The 22779-nt window shown below is 44.1% G+C and overlaps 1 protein-coding gene across 2 annotated transcripts; it reads right to left on the reverse strand.

Annotated features, from left to right (window-relative positions):
- Nucleotides 1–2130: 2130 nt before the first annotated feature.
- On the reverse strand, nt 2131–22435 carry FUNDC2 (FUN14 domain containing 2). Of its 2 annotated transcripts, none has more exons than XM_056128861.1 (5): nt 22249–22435; nt 17019–17157; nt 7385–7460; nt 4626–4736; nt 2131–2654 (listed from the first exon to the last, which is right to left on the reverse strand). In XM_056128861.1, exons 1-5 carry the CDS (start codon nt 22379–22381, stop codon nt 2577–2579), a joined length of 537 nt encoding a protein of 178 aa, XP_055984836.1. In that variant the 5' UTR covers nt 22382–22435; the 3' UTR covers nt 2131–2576. The 2 variants fall into 2 exon arrangements, with proteins under 2 accessions (XP_055984836.1, XP_055984835.1); XM_056128860.1 differs by having other exon boundaries at nt 4605–4736; nt 22249–22428.
- Nucleotides 22436–22779: the final 344 nt, after the last annotated feature.

The following is a 22779-nucleotide window of genomic DNA, read 5'->3' on the forward strand; positions in this document are numbered from 1 at the left end:
GAAACCAGAGGACAAGGAGATGGGAAGAGAAATGACTACACCCCACTCAGGAGGCATTGTGTCCCATCTGTTGTCACTTGCAGCTTCCCAAAAGGACACAGGGCACAACTTTATGTTCCCAGTGCTTTGATTGAGTCACATGGGTAGTCAAGTGGCTGCAGCTCTGAATACTACAGACGGCATAAGCCAGGGGCAGGAGGGCTGGCAGACAGAGAACCAGGTCTTCAGTAAGCAACTGCATGTTACTCCCCATCCAATGACCCTTAATACTAAAAGCCTCGGGGCTGGGGTAGAGCACAGCAGTTTGGTTCCTGGCACCACATGGCACCTCGACCATCACGGGGTGCAGCATGGGGGTGGTATCCCTATCCCCAACACTTCAGGGTCCCAGCAGAACCACCTGCTTGGCCGGCCATCAGTGAGTCATCAGAGAGGCACCCTGAAAAAAGATGGAAAGAGCACTTACAGATCAACTGAACACTATTAAACCTTCAATGGATTTTCATTTAACCTGTAAAACACTGGAGAAAAGGAAATTTGCAACACTGACCAGATATCTGTTACTAAAGAAATATTACTGTTTGTATAACAGGGTATTTGTATTTTCTAAAAATGAGTTTAAAAGGATTAAATGATCATTTGGCATTTCAAAATTGATAAACAAGGTGTAATGTTCACTGAAGATCTGATTAAAAAATGAAAGAATAAAAGTCCTCACAGCAAAATCACTTCTGTCATTGTTAACTGGAGGATTCACAAAAATTGCACGTAAAATAACTTACACTGCCTTTAAAATAGTAATATAATGAGGAAAAATGTGAATGGACCAAAAGAAAGTCCTACACATTCACTGGTAGTTACTTGTTCCAAACCCAATACAAGCAAAGACGTACATTTTCAATGGAGGCCTTAAGACCATACCTTTTGCATGTGATTGCCCTTGATTCTGTTCCCAGCACCCCATATGGTCGCCTGAGTACCACAAGGAGCAACTCCAGAGCACCACCAGGTATAGCCCCCAAAGAGAAAACCAGAAAAGAAAATCTTCACCATTTGCAAGAATCATTTACAAGTTTAAGAATTTGAAAGCTTTTACATTTTCAGGAATCAGAGACTCAGAAAGCTCCTTTCCCCAGCCCCTTTCTAGATGATTGTTTTTTATCTAGCCAAGAAGGCCCTCAGTCCCTCTGACAGAGCTGAGCTTCATGGGCCCAATGAGGACACAAGCTGTACCCTCTGCACACAGTTATTCTAAAACAGTGGTCTTTAGCCACCATTGTGCAGAGAAAAGATGTTCAATACTGCTCAACATTTAGTATCAACAGATAGGAACAGACCATGCTAGCAGTTTGTGCATGATTCTAAGTGTGTGTCAATAAACGTTGGGGGGGACTGGACTATACCTACCCAAGAGTCACACCTATTAAGTGTGCAGGGAAGAAAACAGTGCCAAAGACCAAACCAGGGTCAGACCTATGCAATGCAAGCACTTTAACCTCTGCATTAACTCTCATCCCTATGTCCCTAATGTTTTAAAGAAAAATGTCAAGAGCTGGGGTCATCATGAGATAGTAGATTGCATTTTACAAGGTAAATGATTTTTTTTCACATGTGTTAGTCCTACCGTACTCAGTTCTGCATGCCTGGAATACCATGACTTAAAAACTCTCACTCAAATGGTGACATTTCATACTAACAGGATAACTAGAATTAGCACAGAGATAAAGTTGCCTAACATTTTTGATGAAAAAGAAATACAAGAGCTTCTTCTCATTCTCACCTAGTCACTTATTTCATCATCAAAATAAATCTTTCGTTTCCAAATAAATACTTTGGAAATAGCCATGACATGTTTTATTCTGCATGGTAGGAAACAGCCTGTAAAGTATCTTCATGTCTATGAATGATTTTCTGAGTCTGACCATCCCATGGTGTGTATAGGTGAGTTCCCCTGAAGACCGCCTCTACTAAGTATAATCCTCAAACTCGGCATATATTTTTTGAGTACACGTTCCTATCAGAGTTACTCTTCCCCAGTACAGTGCTTACGGCACCATTTTTGTCAGGATCATCAGAGCAGCTAAAAAAATCCCTGTTATGTGAAAGAAAGCAGACACCAAGATACCAATATCTTCAAAGGCAAATGTATTCAGTTCCTTTCCATGTTGCACATAAGGTATCTATCTATGTGCGTTAGTTCTTCCCAAACCAAGTTTGACACCTTCAAAGATCCACTCATCATCATCCATAGTCGCCATCCTATCACATGTCCTGGTGAGTACCTGACAGTGAAGAGAGGAACCTTCCTGCTGACCCACAGGTCATTTAAGTGGGGAGTGTGTTGGGAAAGGAAGCTATCTAGTCTATCTAAAGTCTCTTCCATCGCCACCAAGCTACAGCAGGGGCCTGTGAGCTTGTTCCAGCAGCTGCCTGGCTGCCCGCAGAAGCCATTGAGATATGCCCAGGAGGGAGGAAGGCACAGGAAAAAAGGAGGAGGAGAACACAATGTCCTAGGATGGAGTGAAGATGTTGCTGGTTGGATAAATGCAGCAATAGGTGAAGCTAAATCATCCTCCTTAAGATGCCATGCCAAGCAGAAAGCCTCCAAAAAATCCGCCGGTTACAAGAACATTCTTCTTCACGAATGACACCACCTACGAACGGATGAGAGTACAGCAGGTTATTTCACTAAGGCCATTCAGACTATGCTGCCACCAATTTTTTAAAAAATTTTTATTAGCGAGAGATCATGAGGTACAATTGTAGACTTACAAATTTTTGTGCTCGGGTTTCAATTATACAATGATCAAATACCCATCCCTCCACCGGTGCTCATTTCACACCACCATGGATTCCAGTATCCCTCCCCCTCTCCCCCCATTCCACCCTGGCTGCCACCAATTTTAATGTCAACTCACTGTCTGCTTAAGTTACCGTGGACTGCCTAATCTACCTGAGTATGCATGCACAGCGAGATCTGGACTTTCCACCAGGAGGGATCCAGATGTGATCCCACATAATTTGAGCCCATGCAGTTAAGGGGTGTTAGTGCACAGTGATGAAATTCATGAGCTCTGTGACAGACAAGCATGGGGCCGTCAAGCACTGTGTTAGGGCAGCGGTATCCAGCTGTGGTCCGCAAACTAGCATAGGGCCTGATGCCGGGCTGCAGGTGCAGAAGGGCAGTGAAGTACTTGTTCGGAGAAGGCCAGGGTTCCTGGGGACAGGGTCAAGTGGTCAACACAGTCATCCTGGTTTCCTGTTTCCCACCTCACCACTGATTCTCTCAAGTCCCCCCTCCTAATCTCCCCCCTCTCCCGCAGATAGCTCCTCTCAGGTGGATATATGCATCCCCACTTACACTTCCCCACCCCAGAGATGATTACAGGTGAGATCCCAGACTTCCAAACTCCAGCCAAAGGCCCCTATGAGGCTACTTTCAAGATCTTGTACTGGAAGCCGAGGAATAAAGTGGGTAAGACTCTCTATGCCCAAATAGAGGCTAGTTTCCCCTCTGGATAAAGGACAAGCTTTGTCAACCACTGGCCACCAAAGCAGCCTGGAACCATGTACCAGTGAGTCACTTTTTCTTCACTAATATTCTAGCTTGCAAGGTCACTACCCACTCATCACTTCTCTCCACCTTGCAAAGATCTAAACACATGTTGTCTTCTCCTAAGATTCATTACTCTCCTGTCCCTCCAGTAGAACTGAACCTGGTTTTATGCAGTACACCAGCCTCAGCAAGCCACCAATTTTCATATCACCACCACAGCACCGCCACTTGTCTACTCCAACTACTTGTGGGGCTGAATATTTGCAAAGACAGCACAGAAACCGCCGAGCTTAAAACACATCCTACCTGTCCCTTAAGATGCCCGGCTGCCAGGTAGGAGCGATACTACAGTGGGAAGGGCACTTGCCTTGCACACGGCTGACCTGGGTTCAATCTCCAGCACCCCATATAGTCCCTTGAGAACCGCCAGGAGTAATTCCTGAGTGCAGAGCCAGGAGTAACCCCTGAGCATTGCTGGTGTGTTCCCCACAAAAAAAGGTCTGCTAGTCCCTGAGCTAGGCATAGCACCTCTAGTTATGTGCAGATATTTTAGATATGTGTATACCCTGAGCTAAAACAGAACGGGATAACATCTTTTTTTTTTATTTTGCTTTTTGGGTCACACCCGGCATTGCACAGGGGTTACTCCTGGCTCATGCACTCAGGAATGACTCCTGGCGGTGCTCGGGGGACCATATGGGATGCTGGGAATTGAACCCAGGTTGGCCTCATGCAAGGCAAACGCCCTACCTACTGTGCTATTGCTCCAGCCCCGGGATAAACGTCTTCAGAAAACCAATAGCTTTAGCATCCTCCCCATCACCATGCTGCTTGCATACTCCCACACTCCCAGAAACTAGTTCAGGGATGACCCATCCCATGAGTACCTGTTTCACCCACCACTCACAAACACCAAGGTCACCAAGCACTTCTATTATCTAGCATGAAAAAAGGCCTCTGAAGCAAAGCCATCTCATTCAAGGCTGACAGGCTTGTGTGTCCAACTCACTGTAGCACATACCACATTGTCCACACCAACAAGTCTCACCTCCTCTGCTTTACTCTTTACCTCCGTGGGTATCTGATTGCTCTTGCGTATCTTCAGCTGTTCCTTGGCTTTCTTCATGTCCTTCTCTACTCGCTGCCAGTCAACCTTGATGTATCCAGTATGATTTGCAAGCTGTAGTTTCCACAAGAACAAACAGCAAGAAATTGGAGACACGGGCTTGCTATTTGTTTGGTCAGGATAAATCATTCAAGTACATGATCAAAAACTCTTGAGCCCTTCCATTTTTGGAGAGTTCAACTCCCCAGTTCTTTGTGTACCAATGACTGAAACCTAATCATCTGTGTAAGGGTCTATTAATTAAATCACAGTGATTTAATTTAAAAAATCTTAAAAATAAAAAATGAAAGAAGAAAAAAGAAAACCAGCTTGTTAATCCATTCACACCTGTGGGTGTATAGTTGGGTTACTTCTTCTAGTTACTGGCTATTTTAAGCATCATGTTTCTATACAACAGGATACTACGACTAAGAAAGAACGATTGGTTTACAGCCGAAACACAGCTGAATTCCAAAAACCGCACGAAGATGAGATTCCAATTCCTTTCCACTACCTTCATGTCCCACAGGTCAGAAAACCTGGAGCAATTTCTTGAGGGCTAATAAGGAAAGAACAACTGACTGACAAGCCTAGAATTTGCATTTTTCATTTTCCCTCCATCATCACGTGGTATGGTCTAGACTCAAGGGAGGAGTCAAAAACACTTGCCAATATTCAACACACTCATGATAAGAAGTTTGATTTAAAAATAGACATAGAACTTCAGAGCTGGAAAGAGAGGACAGGAGGTAGGCTACTTGTCATGCATGCAGCCAACCCATTTGATTCTAGGTCCTACATAGGTCCCCCAGCACCACCAGGGGTCACTTCTGGGCACAGAACCAGGAGTAGCCCCTGAGCAATACTGTATGTGGTTGGTCCAAACGCCTCACATCTCCTCAAAGAGGAAAAATTCAACCAGTGGACAACATTAGGGAAACCGGAGTCAGATTCACACATATTCTTGATTTTATATAGGATAGAGGCCACAGTGCAAATACCAGAAAAAGGTACTTACTCACTGAATGCTCATAGGCCAACTGCCAGTGTGAATGGGCAGACTGGATCACTAAGTGGAGCTCCTCTTACCTCCTACCCGCATTCCCCCGATGCCAGATAATGTGAGTCTTTCCTGGAAACACATCCCAAACTAACCACTGTTGTCAGCGAAGACTCCCCAAGGAGAGCGTCCACTCAAAGCACTGTGAGAATAAGGAATCTGGGGCTCTACAAAGCAGGAAGAGAATGGGAGAGAAAGGCACAAGGGCCCCCTCCTCCAGGAACTAATGAACTGAGGAACTTGCTAGTAAGCATCAGAGTGCTACAGAACCAGCAATGCTTCAGGAGTTGCAGAAAGGAGAGGAATAAGTCTCACCTAGATCCACCAGGTTTTTCTGGTCAGAGTCCTGAGGCCAATGGCCCAGTAGGGAGAGCAGGGGAAGGTGAGAACAGGAGGCCCAGGGTCCCAGACCAGCTCCAGACCTCTGCCCATTCACCTTCTTCCTGGAACCAAGAGACACCCCAGCTACCGGGACCACTGGAATCCTTCCAAAAGGCCTACCCCAGAGAAAGGGGCAGAGAGTGAAGTCATGGTTACTTGAAGCCTTAGGTTATCAGAAACTTGTGCTATACTATTCCCAATCCAGATATACCATCCCATACTCGAGTACATCTTCTCTCATACTCTAGTATATCCCATATTCAGGGAACATAACACATCATACTTTACCACTGAGTACACTGGTCCAGCCCCAGCCTGTCACCAACTTCCTCCTTTCATACATTTCATCTTTACCACACCCATCTGAGATGGCACTCTTGGATTATTGGGGGAGAGGCAAGTACTTAAGCACATGAACTATCCTTCTGGCTCCTCCAACAGTGGTTCAAATATTAAACTCGAACTTACCTTGCCAAAATGAGGGATTCTAACTGTGTGGGGAGCAGGGAGTAGGGGAAGACAAAGGGCTATGAATTCAGAGACTCTGACTGAATTCAACAAACCCCACCTCCTACTCTACCCTTTATTTGGTGCTCTCTTCTCTATCTGAGCTTCCTTTTCACCTAGAACGTGTGGCTGGCCTTCCATTCATGGAGCAAAATTCCTGGTACTAATCTTAGCCACTCCTGGGTGTTACTCTCCCATTTTGTTGCTTTATGTTCCCCAGATGAATGCAATCTTTCTGTGTCTATCCTGCTCTTTCTGACTCATTTCACTTAACATGATACTTTCCATGTAGTACCACTTGTATGTAAATTTCATGACTTCATCTTTTCTAACAGCTACATAGTACTCCATTGTGTAAAGGTACCAAAGCTTCTTTAACCAGTCATCTGTTCTCGGGCACTCAGGTTTTTTCCAGATTCTGGCTATTGTAAAGAGTGCTGCAATGAACAAACAATTGCAGATGCCACTTCGACTATATTTTTTGCCTCTCTGGGATATATTCCCAGGAGTACACCTTGTATTTTTAAAACCACATTTGCTTAACATTTCAACTAGTCTTAAAAACCCTGAAAGAAGTCAGGATAAGAAATAGGTCCTTATATCCCCCCGTGACGGCAAATAAAATGACTAGTCATTAATAAGGTTGGACTCCCACAGTCACAAACTAAAACAGGACTTGGGAAACAGAGTCAGGACTATACTGCACCTTCTTGGAGGCCATTCCTCAAAGGGTAACTGGAATGGCCATGCATTTAGGAACATTTCATATACTTACCTGAAGGAGAAAGAATCCACCTCCCACAGCTGTTGCAGCCAACTTTCCAACCTTCTGAAATATGAAACCTGTGCACCTACAAAATAATAACTAACATCAGACAAGTCGGCAGGCTACCAGAGACACGCACAAATGTGCTTCTAACAATGTCACAACCTACCTCTCTTGGGGTGATCCAGTTCCTACTGCTCCATGCACTGAGCCAGTCCAAAGTGGATCCTGGCACAAGGAGATTGCCAAATCTCCATAACCCAAATTCAGAACCTTTGACACTACCCCTTATACTAACTCTGTGCTTTAAAAAATAGTGCCATAAAACTCCCTGGTTGTATGTTTTACAATAGAAAAACAAAGAGGAGCAGATGCAAAGGCAGGGAGGGAACACAAGACCACTATGAAGATGTGAGACGTACATGAGATGTGGCTGGCTGTGCACAGGGGCTCGTTGGAAACCTCCAATTGATGATTACTGTTTCTCTCCCTTAGAATGTTTGCCATGGCTGGACACAATGTACTGCAATTATTCCTCCCAGAGAAGACAGCCTCCCTAGCCCTTAACTCATGTCCAACCACCTTTCCTTCCTCTGCTCCCTCTACAGCAAAGCTACCTACAGGCTCACCATACCAGCTGTCTTTTCTCTGTCTACACCCCGCCCAGCCTCTCAAACCCACCCCCAGCAGGCCGGCACCATGGCTTCAAAAAAATCATCCCTATGGATATTACCAATGACCCTGACCTTACTACAGCTGACATTCACTGCTGAGCCTTTATCCAACCTGCCCATCAGCAACCGCAGCACCATCCATCATTCACCTTGAGGCATTGTTTGCTTCGGAGTGCCACTCTCTACTGGTTTCCTTGCCACCTCACTGTCCTTCCTTCTTCAACTCTTCTGCTTACTCATTTTTCTGACTGCTAAAAGCCGGGCTCCTCAGCACAGTCCTAGGATCTCTTTTCTATGTACCCAATTTGGGGATATTCTCATCTAGTTTATGTCTCTAAATAGCCTCTGCTCTGGTCTAGGCCATGACCTCTACCCCATTTCATTATAGCTGCAACACAGACTGTACAAAGTCTAGAAGAGTTACTAGCAGGCTCTTTATAGAAAACTTGGTGTCAATCCCTACACTAAATTAAGTCAAGCTCCTGCTCCTCATCTTCCAGCAGCTCTCCATCCTACTCCAGGAGATAGCTGAAGACCTGACAACACACCATAAGCCCCATATATTTCTATTTCGACCCCCCCTTTCTACTCCACTCCCCTCTGCACACTTTTCTTAGTAGGAGGAAACTGCACCTGGAACAAGGCAGGGAGGGCCTTACAAGGTTTTTGAAGGTTTTAAGCAAAAGTGAAGCATTAGTATAGAAGAGACTCCTACACTGGAAGGGTGCTAGAACTAGTAAATGGAAGGCCTCATCATAGTTCTCCAATTATAAGCTGAAGTACATTCCCCGACATTTGCAACCAAGCCTTTACATTTAGTGGCACATAAAAAACAACTGAATAATTAATTAACCTTTATTCCTCCCATTAAAAAATTCACGTCTAATAGGCCAGAGCAGGTGGGGCACTTGCCTGGCATGAAGCCAACCTGGTTGAACCCCCAGTACATGCAGTCCCCTGAGCCGGCCAGGAGTGATCCCTGAGTAGAGCCAGGAGTAAACCCTGAGCACCACTGGGTGTGGCCCAAAAAACAAAAAAAGAAAAAAAAGACATGTTTGAAGTGAAAATAAAATATCACATTAGCATTTTTGTTCAGGCCTTGCACAGAGAATCATCATGACCCCATGCCACTCCAGTATGGTGCTGGAGCGATATAGTACGAAGGCACTTGCCTTGCATGTGGCTGACCTAGGTTCACTTCCAGGCATCCCACATGGCCTGTGGAGCACAGCCAAGAGTCATTCCTGAGTGCAAAGCCAGGAGTAACCTCTGAGCACTGCTGAGTGTGTCCCCAAAACAAAAAAGGCCATCCCAGCAGTGCATGAGGGTCATTTGAATTGTTTAAGCCTTGTATAAATATGCCCATCATAAGAATCAAGGACAGCTGTAACAACAAAAAAGATATCTGATGTACACTGGTGGAGGGATGGGTTCTGGAACATTGTATGACTGAAACCTAATCATGAATAGCTTTGTCAGGGTCTATCTCACAGTGATTCACAAATCACAAACAAATCATCCTGTTAATCGTCGATTGCCTCGAGCAGGCCCCAGTAACGTCTCCTTCATCCTAGCCCTGAGATTATATTCAAGGCTCTTTAGGAGAATGAGACCCATCATTGTTACTGGTAATTAGCATATTGGGTACGCCACAGGGAGTTTGCCAGACTCTGCCGTGTGGGCAGGCTACATTCGGTAGCCTGCCAGTTTGTCCAAAGTAGGACCAGCCACCACCATGCTGAGACCACTCACAGTGATTCAATTAAAAAAAAATAAAGGAGACATCTGGTACCCAAAAATGAAAAATTTAAAGTACTTACTATCCAATTACAAATGATCCGGATGAAATTCCATAAATATTGTAAATCAGTAAGTCAATTAAAAACAAAACTAACAAAAATAAACTTCAAACTTAAAAAAAAAGACAACCGGCATGTAAAGTAGGAAAAGACCCTTGATGAAAACTAATCCCATCAGCGGCCAAGACTCAGAGACTATAAAATCCAGATCCCGGACGAGAAAAGTGCAGTCTCTGCCCCCGCGCCTGGGTGTTCCTTCCCGGAGTCCCTTGGAGGGGAGCGGGTTGAGCTTTCCTCCCCGCCCCGACCAGGGCTACGGCAGCCGAAGACCTCCAGGACCAGCCACCACCATGCTGAGACCACTCTCCGCACACCTGAAGGTACTGGCAGAGGGACAAAGCCACGCGGGTTCCGGGGCCGAGACCTCCAAGCCTACTCGATTTGGAGTCGAGCATCTTCCACCCAGATCCTCCAAATTCCAGTAGGCGGGGGTCACACCCACCACCTGGCCCCCTGGCGCCGTGTAATCCCATCAGCGGCCAAGACTCAGAGACTATAAAATCCAGATCCCGGACATCTTATTATTTCATTCCTACTTTGGACAAACTTGCAGGCTATCGAATGTAGCCTGCCCACAGGGCAGAGTCTGGCAAACTCCCCGTGGCCTACCAAATATGCCAAATACCAGTAACAATGATGGGTCTCATTCTCCTAAAGAGCCGTGAATATAATCTCAGGGCTAGGATGAAAGAGACGTTACTGGGGCCTGCTCGAGGCAATCGACGATTAACAGGATGATGAGATGAGATGAAAACTAAACCAACTGAAAGCAATTTATAAATGGTACAAATGATGATTCATAAACAACATATTATAGTCTGTTCCAAGGACTTAATACTACATACGAAGTGGTAGAGCAAGTTTTGAAGGTACATTGTGATGAGTAATAGCTGCATCTTATAAACTCCAAAGCAACCACTAAAACTGCACAATAAAGGAGATATTGCTAATAATAATCTGACAAAAGATATTAACAGAAAATACACATATGACGAGCCAGAAAGATAGTACTTTATGTAGGGTGTTTGCCTTGCATGTGGCTGACCCAGGTTCAATCTCCAGAACCCTCTATGGTCCCCCAAGCCAATCAGATGTGATCCCTAATCACAGAGCCAGGGGTAAGCCCTGATCAAAACCTAGTGTCGTCCTCTCAAAATATATATTTATATATACATGGATGACCCTCAAAAACATTAAGCTAAAGGAAAGAAGTAAGACACACATACTACATGAGCTTGGGGAGAAGACAGCTGGGATACAGAAGGGATCACTAAGTCAATGATGGTTGGAGGGATCGCTCGGGATGGGAGACGTGTGCTGAAAGTAGACTAAGGACCAAACATGATGGTCTCTCAGTATCTTATTGTAAACCATAATGCCCAAAAGTAGAGAGACAGTAAGAGGGAAACTCTGCCATAGAGGCAGGGGGATGGATCAGATGGGGGGTAGGGATACTGGGGACACTGTGGGTGGAAAATGTCCACTGGTGGAAGAAAGGGTGTCCGATCATTGTATGACTGAAACTCAAACTTGAAAGCTTTGTAATGGTATCTCATGGTGATTAAAAACTTTTTTTAAAAAAGAAGTCAGGCACACAAGGTCCCATAATTTCTGGTTTTATTTTTCTTAAATACTAGTAAAAGTAGATTCAGAGAGACAGAGATCAGATTGATGATTGCCAGTGGGTAGGGGGAACTTAAGTCACTGCCCAGTGGGTACAGGGTTTTATTTTGGTGTAATGGAAATGTTCTGATATTGAAAGTAGCAGCTATTAGATTTACAGCAGACTTATCAGATGAAAGCCTCTGCATCCCAAAACAGTGGTGTGATATAGTGAGAAAACGGAATGAAATGAATGCCTCACCAAGAATACTTTATCTGGCTAGACTCCCATTCAGATATGAGGAATGATACAAAACTTCGTGGATAAACAACAACTCAGGAACTTCACTGACTCAAAACCAACTTTAAAAGAAGGACTGAAGAGGTTATTGAAAGGCAAAGCAAACAACACAAACTCAACAAACTTCTATAGAAAGATGACAAAAACCCATGACAATCTTCTCTCTCAATGGAATGGACTAAATGCAGCAATTAAGAGACATTGAGTATGGGCTAGTGATAGCACAGAGGGTAGGGCATTTGCCTTGCACATGGCTAGTACGGGTTCAATTCCCAGCATCCCATATGGTCCCCTGAGCACTGCCAGGAGTAATTCCTGAGTGCAGAGCCAGGAGAAACCCCTGTGCATCGCCAGGTATGACCAAAAAGAAAAAAAGAGACAGAGAGTGGGAAAATGGATTGAAAAACAATCTGGCATTCTACTGCCTACAAGAAACACACTTGAACAGTCAGAATAAACACAGACTCAAAGTCAAAGGCTGGAAAACAATTCTTCAAGCAAACAACTCCTTCAAAAATGCTAGAGGTGGTTGTACTAGTATCTGACAACATAGATTTCAGGCTGAAAAAGGTTAGAAGAGTGAAGGCCCTTTCCTAATAATCAAGGAATATGTACATCAGGAAGAAATTACACTTCTAAACATTTATGCACCCAACAAGGGGCCACCAAAATACTTCAATGAACTGCTAACAGACTTCAGGAAGACATTGGCAGCAACACAATAGTAGCTGGAGACTTCAACACAGCTTTGTCACCTTAGATGAATAGAACTAAAACTCAGCAAGAAAATACTGTCTTTGAAGGAAGAAATCAAAGAGAAGGAGCTAGCAGACATATGTAGGACATTTTATCCCCACAAAATGCCACATACAGAGTCTTCTCCAGTGCATGTGGGACATTCTCCAAGATAGAGCACATCCTGAGCCACAAAAAAAACCTTCATAAAGTAACTGTCACTGTCACTGTCCTCCTGTTGTTCATCAATTTGCTCGAGCCGGCCCAGTAACATCTCCATTGTGAGACTTTGTTGTTACTGTGTTTGGCATATTGAATACGCCACGGGGAGCTTGCCAGGCTTTGCCGTGGGGTGAGATACTCTCGGCAGCTTGCCGGGCTCTCAGAGAGGGGCAGAGGAATCGAACCTGGGTCGGCCATGTTGGCTGCATGCAAGGCAAATGCCCTACCGCAGTGCTATTGCTCCAGCCCTCATAAAATAAATAAAGAAATTACACCAACTATATATTCAGACCGTGATGCACTTAAAATAGATGTTAATCACACACAGAACTGGAGTATAAGATATCAAACACGTAGAAAGTAAACAGCTCACTACTGAACAACCAGTGGGTTAGAGAGGAAATCAAATGACCTGGAAAGAAATGAGAAAGAGCTAACAGAACTTGTGGGATACAGCAAAAACTTTGTGTGAAGAGCAGAGTTTATAGCTCTACAAGTATTCATCAGAAGGAAAGGGTCCATATAAGTAATCTGAATTCACAGTATAAGATCTTAGAAAATGACTAACAAAAGAACCCAAACCAGGCAGCAGCAAAGAAATAATAAAACTCAGAGCAAAAACTGATGAGCTGGAATCCCCAAAAATAATCCAAAAGATCAATGAAACCAAGAGCCGTTTCTTTGAAAAAATAAACAAGATCAATTTACCATGAAAGAGAGAAGAGGAGAGAGGGAGGAGAGAGAGAATCCTAATACACCAAGTCAGAAATAAAAGGGGAGGGGGGATATCACAACAGAAACAACAAATTCAAAGGATCATCAGAGATTACTTTGAGAATCTGTATGGCACAAAACAAGAGAACCTTTAAAAACTGGATAAATTCCTGGGTTCCTATAACCTACCAAGGCACAACCAAGAAGATCTGGAATAACTGAACAGACCTATCACTAGTGAGGAAATTGAAACAGTAATCAAAAGTCTCCCCCAAAACAATAGCCCTGGCACCGATGGATTCACTAGTGAATTCTTTCAAATCTTTAAAGAGGACTTACTGCCAAGTCCTTGTCAAGCTTTTCCATGTAACTGAAGAAACAGAAACACTCCCAAACAGTTTCTATGAGGCAAACATCATCCTGATATGAAAAGCAGACACCACAATAGAAGAAAATTTCATGCTGAGTATCCCCAATGAACACAGATGCAAAGATCCTCAACAAAGTACTAACAAATAGAATGCAATAACTCATAAAAAATCATACACCACGACCAAGTAGGATTTATTCTGGGGATGCAAGGATGATTTACCACTTGCAAGTCAATCAATATAACACACTATATCAATGAGATAAAAACTATATGATCATATAAAAGATGCAGAGAAAGCATTTGACAAAATTCAGCACCCCTTCATGATAAAAACTCTCAACAAAATGGGAGTTGAAGGAACTTAACACAATAGAGTCAAAGTCGACAACAAACATTATACTTAATGGGAAAAACTAAAATCCTTCGCTCTAAAATCAGGCACAAGGCAAAAGACCCCATTCTTGCCACTCCTTTTAAATTTAGTACTGGAAGTACTCACTATAGCAGTCAGGCAAGAAAAAGATATCAAGGGCATTCAGGACAGGAAAGGAAGAAATCAAGCATCCACTATTTGCAGCTGACATGATACTATACTTAGAAAATCCTAAAGGATCTATAAAAAAGAACCTAGAAATAATAGATTTGTATAGCAAAGTAGCCGGATACAAAACCAATACCCCCAAATCCGTGGTTTTCCTATATACAAATAATGAAAGAGAAGAGATATTAAAAAATTCTGTTCACAATTGTGCCTCAGAAAATCAAGTACCTTGAAATCAGCCTGACTAAAGAGGTAAAGGATCTATACAAAGAAAAATACAAAACACTACTTCAAGAGATGAAAGAGGACACAGGAAATGGACACACATCCTCCTGTCAAGGATTGAGAGGACTAACCATCAAAAGGGCAATACTCCCAAAGCACGATACAGATTCAATGCAATCCCTATAAAAATATCCATGATATTTTTCAAAGAAATAGATCAAACACTCCTGAATTCATATAGAACAATAAAACCCCATAAATAGCTAAAGTAGTCCTTGGGAAAAAGAAGATGGGAGGCTGTAGGATTACCCTGGTTTGTCCTTCCTATGCAGCCTCAAGTAGTTTAGGTTTATTGGGTTGCTCCCATCACAGTGTCCCCATTTCTCTGTGTTTATTTGTAACTTCTTTCTTTGTGCTCTGTTGGCTTTTAGATACTGTTTTTCTCTTCTCCTTAAGTCCTTTGCATAGTTTATTCAGAGCAATGTCCTTTTTGTATGGGCACAAGAAGACAGTATATGCTATGCTTTTGTAACATGACTCTCAGTGATATTTTCCTCCTGGGCATCTGTTCTCTTAAGCTAAGTCTCAGCTGCCCTTACTCCTAGTACCCCCAAAAGCAGGGTCCTGACAAGGGACTGGATGGAACCAGGGCAAGCAGTAAGCTATGTGCTACCCTGGCATCGAGATGGGCCTGGCCAAAGTTAAGAGCTTGGTCACAGACAGACGCTGTCATGATCCAAAAAGTAATAACTAGATTTGGACCCTGCTAGGATTAGGAAAGATTAAACTGGCCTGAGATATTCCCAGGAGACTGCCCTACAAGCCTCAATGTATCTTTTACTGTGTCCATACAAAAATAACTAGTATTAAGATGTTGTTTGGGCCGGAGCTATGATAGCATAACGGGTAGGGCGTTTGCTTTGCACGTGGCCGACCTAAGTTCAAGTCCTCCACCCCTCTCGGAGAGCACGGCAAGCTACTGGAAGTATTCCGCCTGCATGGCAAAGCCTGGCAAGCTACCTGTGATGTACTGAATATGCCAAACATAGTAACAAGAAGTCTCACAAGTTACTGGTGCTCGAGAAAATTGAATGAAGAAAAAAGAATCAAGAGTGGAGAAAAAAGAATGAAGGGAGGAAAGTTCTGCTACAGTGCAGTGCTATTAAGATGTTGCTAGAGTTATTGGATTGAGGAAAGGAGAAAAACACCTTAAGAGGTATTTTGCCCTTGAGCAGTGAGGAAGACTTTGGAATACCCCAGGTGGTGTTTCCGCCCTTGAGCCTTGCAGTCAGGAAGGGATTTCTTGTGTTGATTTGGCTACCAGACTGGGTGCCCAGAGTGCTGGGGAGTTGGAGAGACAAGAGAGCTTGGGAGAGAGTGGGAGAGAGCAGGGCGGCAAGATAGAGTGCAGAGAGACTAGCAAGGGGGACACAGAGAGCAGGATGTGGAAGAACACAGGAGCAGGCGCGTGGAGAGAGAGCCCAGGCTGCAAGATGGAGCGCAGAGAGATGAGCGGGAGAGACGGGAGGCTCAGAGAGACTGGAGCGGGCACTTGGGGGAGAATGGAATAAACAGCATCTGACCAATCAAACAGTTGTTTCCTCCTTCCATCTGCCCCATGCTCTGGGCTGCCCCTGCTGGATTCAAGGAAACTGGGGACACCGATGGTGGGAAATGTACATTGGTGAAGGGACAGATGTTAGAATATTGTATGACGGAAGGGACAGATGTTAGAATATTGTATGACAGAAACCCATTCATGGACAACTTTGTAACTGCTTATCTCACGGTGATTTAATAAGAAAAAATTTTAAAAGAAAATAGCAGCTGAATTAATCTGTGAACATACTAAATGCCACTGAATATAAATGCCACTGAATTACAAAATGCTTAGTTTTATACTAATGAATTTTGCCTCTAAAATTATTTAACACAAACACACATATAATATACATATTCATACATGCATACATAAACATATATAAGATATAACATAAACATAAGATTAAATAAGATACATAAGATATCTATCTATCTACTTGTCTATCTACCTATCTATCTATCTATCTATCTATCTATCTATCTAATTTCCCAATCTGAACGAACAACTCACCATGCTATGTAACTGCCAAAAATCAACCCATAAAAAGATGCCCAACATCATTACAGGGAGATGTAAATTAAATCACAATCAGAAAATACTCTTTTCAAGTTTCTGGATGCTGGTGACATTTTCTTTAGCGGGAGTGGGAGTTGGTTTTTAATCCTTTAAAATGCATTCTTATTATATGCACTGTGTATACTTGTATTATGTATCAATTATACAATAAAGAACTTCAAATGTAAAAAGTAGCACCTATAAGACAATGGATCATTCAATTTACTGTAACTACTTACCACCCAGTGACACCTCCTATTAACAGCTGGGTTGCCACGCTGTACTTTTCAGCTGAAGGCCCTGTCTCCTGCCCAAACAGTTTGCGCCACCATGGCTGCTTTTTGGCAAGTTCTGCAAGATCCAAGGTGTCAAAATTTCCTAGAAAAATAAAGACAGTGAGGGCCAGGGAGAAGGTTCAAAGGGCTGGAGCTCATGCTTTATGTGCAGAGCCCCAGGCTCAACCCCCAACACCATATAGTTCCCTGAGAAGGTAAACTCTGAGTTCAGAGTTCAAAGGGCAAATATTTTTTAAAGGCTGGAGAGATAGTAGAGAAAGCAGGGTTTGATCCTTAGCACCACATATAGTCCCTTGGCACCACCAAGAGTGAATGATCCCTGAGTGCAGAGTGAGGAAATCACACACACACACACACACACACACTGAGCACCTCAAAATAATATAATATTCTATCTTTAGTAAATTAACTGAAATTCTGACTAGCAATTTTTGAAAGCCAAACTAAAATTTAAGAAAAGTAGGTCATTGTATAACTGAAACCCAAGCACAAAAACTTGTAAGTCCACAACTGTACCTCCTGGTGCTTCACTAATAAAAATTACAAAAAAAGTAGAAAGTATAGAATAAGTAAACTAGCTTTTACTCTCAAAGTTTTGACAAAACATAAGTCATAATAATATATGCTTAACAGTTTTGTTCAGTTGCCTCTCCTTTTACAGAGTAAATGAATCTATATAGTAGCCCATAGGGTCTCAGTAATATGTGGCTTTCTAGTGATTATAAAGAGGCAGGGGCTGGAGAAAGGAAGTAAGGCATCTGCCTAGCATACAGCCCCTCTGGCCATGATCCTGGTTTAATCCAGACACTGCTTACCATCCTGAGTATAGGCAGGGTAACTCCTGGGCAGTGTGAGGATTAGCCACTGAGCACTGCTAGGTGTACCCCTAAATCCCCCCAAAATACTAAGGTAATATTAAGTTATTTATGTACCAGATTATGACTAAGCAATAAACATATATATATATGTGTATATCTTGAAATCCACAGAACAAGATTGTACTTATAACCCCATTTTATATGTAGGAAACTGAGGCTCCAAGGTGAAGTGATTTGTCCAAAGGGAAGAGAGTTAACATGCCTAGTACTCCATTTCTCTGTGGGAATACAACCTTGGGTTTACCTACACTGAGCCCTGCTTTCATCACAAAATGTTAACAGTTGTTGAGGAGTGGTTGGGAAAATGGAGACAGTGGTAGAAGGCAAGGTGACAGAGGTAGTGGGATTGGTACTGGAATACTGAATGCCTGTAACAAATCATCATGAACAACTTTGTAATCCATGTTGTTTAGATAAAGTGGGGTGGGGAAGAAATGTTTGCAATTGTTATCCAGGGCTGTCTATTCTAAAAATAATCAACTCCCACTGGCTTGAGTCTATGAATGTTTGTCACAAAATGTTGAGCATGCAACCAAAGAGGCAAAGCCACATGATGAAAACTGATGATACATTTTGTAAAAATGGCAAAATGGAAGCAGAACCAGACAAGACTCAGATGCTGAAGGAAGCAGATAACAAAATTAAAGAAATTCTCAAAAGGTATAGATAGAGTTTATAAAGAGAATAAGACAGAAGAAATACAGAGGCATTACCAGACAGACATGGAAGTCTGGAATGCAAAAAGGGACAGTAGAAAGGTTAACAGCTAGATAAATTTAATCATTACTGTATGAAAAAACTAACCACAATGTCTTGTAAACATACATGAAAGGAGTTTCACGTGTTTCTAAATTAAATACACTTCTAAGTAATCTGTAGGTTAAAAATCAGAAGGAAAATCAGAAAACTAGAAAACTTATTCACCTGAGGAGGGGCTGTCCTTAGTTGCCCCCTAAAATAAAAAGTAAGATAAGGATGTCCATCCCAGAACTTCAATTCATCATTACATTGGAGAGACTAGTTAGTGCAACAAAGAAAAAGAAAAGGGCGTGTGGAGAGATAGTACAGCGAGTTTAGTGTTGACTTACATGCGGCTAATCCAGGTTTGATCCCTGGTACCCGTAGCACAGTGGGTAGGGCATTTACCTTGCATGCAGTCAACCTGGGTTCAATTCCTCTGTCCCTCTCAGAGAGCCCAGCAAGCTACTGAGAGTATCTTGCCTGCATGCCAGACCCTGGCAAGCTCCCTGTGGCATATCCAATATGCCAAAAACAGTAACAAGTCTCACAATGGAGATGTTACTGGGCCCGCTCAAGCAAATTGATGAACAATGGGAGGACAGTGCTACAGCACAGCGCTACCCCATGTGGTGCCCCAACCTCCTCAAGAATGATACTCAAGCAGGGAGCCAGGAGTAAGAGTAAGCCCTGAGTACCACTAGGTGCAACCCAAAAGCCAAGAAAAAAATGGAAAAAAGAAAAAGAAATATATGTAGATTGGAAAAAGATGTAATAAACCATTACATCAGCAGGTGATCTGATAATATGTCAAGAAACCTGAACACAATCCACAAAAAGGACTAGAATAACAATTAGCAAGATCACAGGATACAAGAGAAATAGAAAAATCAGCTGGATTTCTATGTATTAGAAGTTAAGAACTGGAAAGCAAGATCAGTAATTGTAAAATTCATATAAACTTCATGAAAAATGTTTAAGCTATCTACACTGTAAAGCACAAAATAAATGTCTATTCTTTCCACATCAACATGCAGATTCAATGCAAGCCCAATCAAAAAGCAGGTCGCAGGTCTCGATCTACAATATGATGATCTGGTTTTGTAACGTCTATGGTGGAGCAAAGGACCTTAGACTGCGCTTTCGGTTGCTCTGGTTGCACTACAAGTTAGCACAAAATTTCATGGAGGAAAAACAATCGTTATGCTTCAGATCAGAATTCAGGCAGGCTATATATAGTACTACAGCTCATCTCTTCCATGATGTCTGATACTTCAGATGGAAGCCTCACAGACAGCTGGAATCCTCTACAACATTCAGACACACTGGCTGCCTCTCTGTGTAGGTACTTTGGCTACTTTCAGGATGTGTATCCAGGAGAGTGAGGGAAGTAGAAGGTTAAGACAGAAACTCTGTTCCCATTTCAGACATGCCTCTGAAGCCTCAGCAATATGAGTTCCATGACACCTGTTGTCCCAGGCACAAAATCACACTCAGATTCCAGAAGAGGAACAGAGACCTCATAAGTCTCTAACAGGACTATCAAAGTCAGAGTGAAAAACAGAGAAGCTATGTGGTTGCAACTCTCTAGGAAAATACAATGTGCCGTAAGTGGCCAAAAGGAGTTTGGGGAGAAAAAAGAACAATGTTTAAGGAGTTCAAGAATTCTGTAAAGCTACATGGGGCCAGAGAAAGCACCATTGGCAGGGTACTTGCCTTGCACATGGCCGACCTGGATACAATCCCCAGCACTCCATATGGTGCCCCACTCTCTGCTAGGAGGATCTCTGAGTGCAGAGCCAGGTGTGGAGTCCAAAACAAAATAAAAGCTACAGTACGATGGGGCCTATTAACGCCAAGATGCAGTGTAGAATAGAACCAACATAATTAAGAACTGACCCGGATACAAAAATCTATGAAAGAAGTCACTGGGTCTATAATTAGATGACACACCACATAGTCGTTCAGTTTTCAATAACATGCCACCAAAGAAATTCAAGGGAGAAAGGCTTTTCAACAAACTAGAAAGAGAAAAGCCTTTTAGAAAAACTAGGTATCCATACCAGCAAGAACAAAAACCAAAAATATAAAGACCTCTCTTCACACCAAGCAGAATATAACTCAAGGATTAAGGATGGATCATAAATACAGATTGTAAGTAAACAAACTACAGATGTTCAAGAACCTGAGCTCTCTACTTCACAAGTACTTAAAGGTAAAAGGTAAAGGCCCTCCCGTTGATCGTCGATTTGCTCGAGCGGGCCCAGTAACATCTCCATTGGAGACTTTGTTGTTACTGTGTCTGGCATATCCAATACTCTCGGTAGCTTGCCGGGCTCTCCGAGAGGGGCGGAGGAATCGAACTCGGGTCGGCCATGTTGGCCGTGTGTAAGGCGAACGCCCTACCCGCTGTGCTATCGCTCCAGCTCCTCACAGCGGAGTGATAGCACAGCGGGTAGGGCGTTCGCCTTACAAGCGACCAACATGGCCGACCCGAGTTCGATTCCTCCGCCCCTCTCGGAGAGCCCGGCAAGCTACCGAGAGTATTCGATATGCCAGACACAGTAACAACAAAGTCTCCAATGGAGACGTTACTGGGCCCGCTCGAGCAAATCACAAGTACTTAAAGTAAAAAATTTGTTTTTAGCTTAACAAAACATGCCACTGCTGTGTTGGGTAAATACAATGGGAAGATCGAGTTTTCAGTTTTGGCTAAACATACTGTACAAAGCCCCTAGAGCTCTAGTCGAAAGAGGCTCACCCAACTTGATTCAGTCATTGAACAAGCAGTGCTAAGGACTACCACGGTAAAAGCCAGTCATGGGGGCAGAGCAATAGTACAGTGGGTAAGGTGCTTGCTTTGCATGTGGCAAAGCTGGGTTCGGTTCATGGCATCACACATGGTCCCTGAGCACTGCAGGGTGTGGCCCCAAACCCCCAAAAAAGCAAGTCAGTAGCTCTACTTAAGGACCCAGGAAACCCATCACCGTAGCATTTCCAGCATCCCTACCTAAAGATCGAAATACATATCAAAATGTCTCATTATTTCCTAGGTGCAAATATGTGGCCAACCTATACGTATGCAGTGTACACACACACACATTAGACGGTTGTTAGTCATCACACGTGTACAGGGTGGTGCACCCCGGAGCTAGGGCCCAGGCTCTGCAATACTTGAAGTGAGGCTGAGCTGTAAGGAAAATAGTTACACCGAGCACTCGAAGCCTCTGCCGGTCTTTAGCTGTAAGTTACCGGGAGAAAGCGACCTAGAGCTGCCCAGTTCCACGGTATGACAGTCACGGAGTGCGACACTAGAAGCAGTGGCGAGACGCACAGTCAGCGCCACACGCTGCCCCGTGGCGCGGAGAGACAGAAATCCCACAGGAGACTGAGGGGAAACCGCGAGTCCGCAAGCCGCGCACCCCGTTCCGCCCGGACGCCGAGCAACAAACAAACACCCGCGCGGCCGCCGGGACTCCCCGCGCCCGACGGGACGTTCGGAAGCCCTGCCTCCCGCGCCCGGGTTCCCACGGTCCGCTCGGCGCCCGCCGCCTCACCTTGACTGGACGCCGCCATTTCCGCGAGCTCGTCTCGCGAGGACACCCTCGAGCGCTCCGTGTGGGCGTAGGACGAGCGGCTGCTGCTCGAGGGGCCGGGTTGGCTTCCGGCACGTGGGGTAGATGTTTCCATTCCCACGGCTTAGGCGGAAGAGGCCGAGCCAGGCCCGCGGCAGCCACTCCCCACCGCCGCCCGCTCCTGCGTCACAAAGGCCACGGCGCAGGCGCGCAATCCGTCGGCGGTGCCAGAACTGCGCCTGCGCAGAACTCGGGCCGCCGGGCCGCGCTGCGCCTGCGCAGACACAGCAGCCGCCGGCCCCCTCCTGGCCTTTCTGGGCCGGATTTGTGTTTGTCAGGTGAACACTGGACGTTTTCTGTCCGCTCCCGCTGTGACCAAAACTGGAGTCCCGACTAAGACTTGCTAGAGAACAGATGAGCCTCCCTGCCCCACTATATCTATGGAGCCCTATAGCCAGGGCAGGTCGCCCACCCCACCTCTTAACTGGCGGTGTCCTTCCAAACCCCTGCACA

The sequence above is a fragment of the Sorex fumeus genome, unplaced genomic scaffold, assembly GCF_029834395.1.
Source record: "Sorex fumeus unplaced genomic scaffold, SorFum_2.1 ptg000070l, whole genome shotgun sequence".
NCBI classification, from domain to species: domain Eukaryota; kingdom Metazoa; phylum Chordata; class Mammalia; order Eulipotyphla; family Soricidae; genus Sorex; species Sorex fumeus.